At 53.1% G+C, this 4507-nt stretch overlaps 1 protein-coding gene across 1 annotated transcript; it reads left to right on the top strand.

Annotated features, from left to right (window-relative positions):
- The first annotated feature begins 1027 nt into the window (after positions 1-1027).
- On the top strand, positions 1028-4195 carry LOC117213361. The gene has a single exon (XM_033458713.1). It carries the CDS (start codon positions 1028-1030, stop codon positions 4193-4195), a length of 3168 nt encoding a protein of 1055 aa, XP_033314604.1.
- Positions 4196-4507: the final 312 nt, after the last annotated feature.

Raw genomic sequence — 4507 nt, 5'->3', positions numbered from 1 at the left:
CGAACGGATTCTAGCCGCCGAGGAAATCTCAGCGTGTACGAATTGCCTGCTACCAGGACACAAATTGCAACACTGCACCTCTGGCTCTTGCCGCATCTGTGATCAACGCCATCACACGCTCCTACATCGATCAGACGCGCCAATGAGCAAGCAGACGCCTCCCACCACGCCCCCAAGCACAAGGAAAGCTCCGTCATACCATCCAAATAATTCATCATCCAACTCTCAACGACAAAACAGACAATGACTAAGACGGGCAGGCGCAACAAGGGAGACCAACTCACGGACCATAACCCCATCCAACGACCTGTTAACCACTGCACGCGTCAAAATCCTAAACCACAAAATCCAACCAGTGCGCTGTCGAGCCCTGTTAGATACCGGTTCCACTATGAATTTCATAACTGAGCGGCTTGCAAACTCACTAAAACTCCCCCAATATCAATGTTCGGTGCCAATCGGAGCCCTTGACACCCTATCAGTCACTTCAAGGCGTTACATTACAGCCACGATCACATCCTCTGACCAAGCCTACCGACGCACACTGACGTTCCTAATCCTCCCAACAATCTCGACACTGATCCCAGACCAATTCATAGATCGTTCCGCAATCACGATACCTAAGAATGTCCCGCTAGCCGATCCAACATTCCATATCCCATCCCCGATTGATATTTTGTTGAGCTCAGGGCCCACCGTTGCCTCATTGTGTGTCGGACAGATAAATCTTAACCCATCAACCGGCCCCGATCTGCGCCTGCAAAAAACGCGATTCGGGTGGGTCATCGGGGGGAGCCCACCTTCCCCAGGACCTGCCAGGGTCTTCCATGCCTCCACAACGGAACTAGAGACGGACCTCACCCGCTTTTGGGAACTCGACGAGGGACCTCAGGTAAAACACTTATCGGAGGCGGATCGACGATGTGAGGAGCATTTTCAAAATCACGTCCAACGCACCAGCGATGGGCGATACATCGTCGCACTCCCCTTTAACGACAAAATCTCGTCACTCGGATCATCCAAGGCAATGGCGATGAAACGACTCGCCTCTCTCCAGCAGCAATTCAGACGAAATCAACAGTTCGAAACAGCGTATCGGGCGGTCATTCAGGAGTACCTGGACTTGGGCCACATGACCAAGGTTGCATCACGCCACGAACCGGAGAACGACTATTACTTGCCACACCACGGCGTCGTTAAGGACTCGAGCACATCCACAAAACTTCGCGTTGTGTTTGACGGATCCGCACCCAGTACCACCGGCGTCTCGTTGAACGACACCCTTTATACAGGTCCGAAGCTGCAAGAGGATTTGTTCGATATCCTCTTGAGATTCCGATCTCACCAGTACGTCCTCACCGGCGATGTCGAGAAGATGTACCGACAATTCCTCGTGCGTCCGGCCGATCGAAGATTTCAGCAAATTTTATGGCGCAATTCCGACGGCGAGTTGGAAACATATCAGATCAACACCGTCACGTTCGGACTGTCTGCAGCACCCTATCTAGCCATCCGGTGTCTCAGACAATTGGCAAGCGACGAAGGGCACCGATTCCCGCGAGCTTCATCGGTATTGTTACGGGACTTTTACGTCGACGACGCTCTCACCGGAGCGGATACGATAGGCGAAGCGCTGTCAATCCGCACAGAACTCACCGAACTCCTCCAACTAGCAGGTTTAAGAATCAGAAAATGGGCGTCCAACAACCGGACACTACTCAACGGACTATCTGACCAGGACATAAATCAGAAGCTACAGCTGGGCGAGTCTCAACCCTTAAAAACACTTGGGGTCTTCTGGAAGTCCTCCGACGATTCACTCATTTATTCGGTTGACGCCAAGGCAGACATTCCCCGCGTTACGAAGCGATCGATCAGCTCCGTAATCGCTCGAATCTACGATCCTCTGGGGCTGCTCGCGCCAGTGATCGTCCGCGCGAAAATCCTGCTTCAGCGAGTCTGGGCAGTGAAGGTCGAGTGGGACGAATCTCTCCCATCAGATCTCCATTCAGAGTGGGACAGGTATTATTCCCAATTGCCACTCTTGAACGATATTACATTCCCACGCAAGGCGATCATTGACTCCGCAACTGAGATCGAAATGCACGGCTTTTGCGACGCCAGCGAGAAGGCCTACGGCGCATGCGTCTATCTCCGAACCGTTAATCCGGACGGCCGCGTACGGACCCAGCTGCTAACCGCGAAGTCGAAGGTAGCCCCGCTAAAATCCCAAACCATTCCGCGGCTCGAGCTGAGCGGAGCCGTCCTTCTTACGTCCCTGATGGCTACCATACAGCAAGCCTTATCACACAGCATCACTCGTATGGTCTATTGGACCGACTCCGCCATCGTTCTCCACTGGCTAACCACGTCACCCCACACACTCAAGACGTTTGTCGCCAACAGGGTCTCCGAGATCCAAGGAAAAACCAGCATCGGCAGTTGGCGTCATGTCCCCACCCACGACAATCCCGCGGATCTAATATCGCGAGGCCAAACACCCGAAGAATTTCTCCGCCCGACCATTTGGCAGCATGGTCCAGAGTGGCTCCAACAATCGGAAGATTCCTGGCCGACCTGGACCCCAATACCACAAACGGAGTTGTTAGAACAAAAAACGGCAACTTGTCTATCCGCGGCTCCCGCCGATTGCAGCCTGTTGGAACGGTACTCCTCCTGGCCTAAGCTAATTCGGATCGTCGCTCGTTGCCTCCGTTGGAGGCAGAAACAGAACCGAATGACACCCTTGACCGCAACGGAATTACACATCGCTCACGACAAATTAATCATACTGTTACAAGGCATCCATTTCCCCGAGGAAATCCGTACGCTCCGCATGAACCGGAACGCAGCGTTAACAAGGAAACTCACGCGACTCAATCCTTTCATTGACCAGAAAGGGATCCTGCGAGTCGGGGGTCGACTCAGGCATTCGTCGATGACTTTCGGTCAAAAACACCCAATATTGCTACCCAAAGCATCCATCACAGCTCGGATTATCGAGCATACACACCAGATTCACCTGCACTCCGGGACACAGGCTACGTTGTACGCTGTCAGACAACGATATTGGCCCGTCGACGGCCGAAGTCAAGTCTGGCGCACGATCAAGAACTGCGTCCGCTGCTGCCGCGCCCATCCACCGTCAGTAGAATACATCATGGGTGATTTGCCGGAAGCGCGAGTGACAGAGTCTCGACCATTCGCGAATGTCGGCGTGGACTATTGTGGACCCTTCTACATAAAGGAGACAAGAGATCGTAACCGCCGACAGGTCAAGGTGTACGTTGCGATCTTCGTATGCCTAGCCGTGAAGGCGGTACACATCGAGCTCGTTGGCGATCTCACGAGCGAAACCTTTATCGCCGCTCTTCGCAGATTCATCGCTCGGCGAGGGTTTTGCTCGACAATCCATTCGGACAATGGTACAAATTTCGTCGGGGCAAAGAACGACTTACGGGAACTGTACGACCTTCTACACTCGGACGATCACCACTCAAAAGTGCAAGCATTCCTCGCAGACAAACACATAGAATGGCGCTTCATACCCCCTCAGTCTCCACACTTCGGGGGACTATGGGAGGCAGCGGTGAAATCCTTTAAGCATCACTTCAGACGCGTCGCAGGTCATGAATTGCTCACTTTCGAGCAATTCAATACACTGATCATAGAGATCGAAGCCGTCCTCAACTCCCGACCATTAACACCCATATCCACGGATCCCAAGGATCTCCTCGTCCTCACTCCTGGTCACTTCCTCATCGGTGAATCACTAATGAGTGTGCGTGAGCGAGATTTCAGGGACACTCCCTCCAACCGACTCTCCAGATGGCAGCATATTCAAAAGATGAAACAGCATTTTTGGGAACGCTGGCACAAGGAGTACCTCAACCAATTAAACAACCGCAGCAAATGGACCAAGGGTGGACATAACCTACACGAAGGTGCAATCGTCCTGCTCAGAGAAGACAACGTTCCCTCGACGTGCTGGCCCTTGGGACGGGTAGTCAAGGTCCATCCCGGAGCCGATGGCGTAATCCGAACAGCGACTGTGCAGACTTCATCGAACCTCCTGGACCGCGGCGTCAAGCGGCTGGTCCCCCTGCCATTCCAATCAGATCCAGAAGCGCCCGGACAATCGCTGACCTCGAAGGAGGCAGAGCACACCCCCATCGAACCCACAGGCAGAATTTGATCGGTGCCCTCTCAACGGGGGGAGGATGTTGCGTCGCATGGAGCAGCGGCCAGCGGCCCACCTACCTGCTTCCAGACCCCCAATAAACTCAAGGACCGGCCATGAAACGTCACCTTCTAGCTAAATTGTTTCCAGATGTGTGTCGAGCAATCTAGTTGTCTAGAAGCATTTCGGTTTATGTCCGGATTAGCAAAATCCTTGAGTTTGTTAGGCTATTGAAAAGGCTCGGAAAAGGCAGGTAGTCACCGAACGAGAAAACCCAACACATACACATAGGACAGAAACGACTGGTTTTCCCCAGCAATAAAATCA

This window comes from Bombus bifarius, unplaced genomic scaffold, assembly GCF_011952205.1.
Source record: "Bombus bifarius isolate JDL3187 unplaced genomic scaffold, Bbif_JDL3187 scf7180000008761_frag, whole genome shotgun sequence".
NCBI lineage: Eukaryota > Metazoa > Arthropoda > Insecta > Hymenoptera > Apidae > Bombus > Bombus bifarius.
Note: the sequence above shows the minus strand (reverse complement) of the source record. Positions and strands in the feature narration are given on the sequence as shown.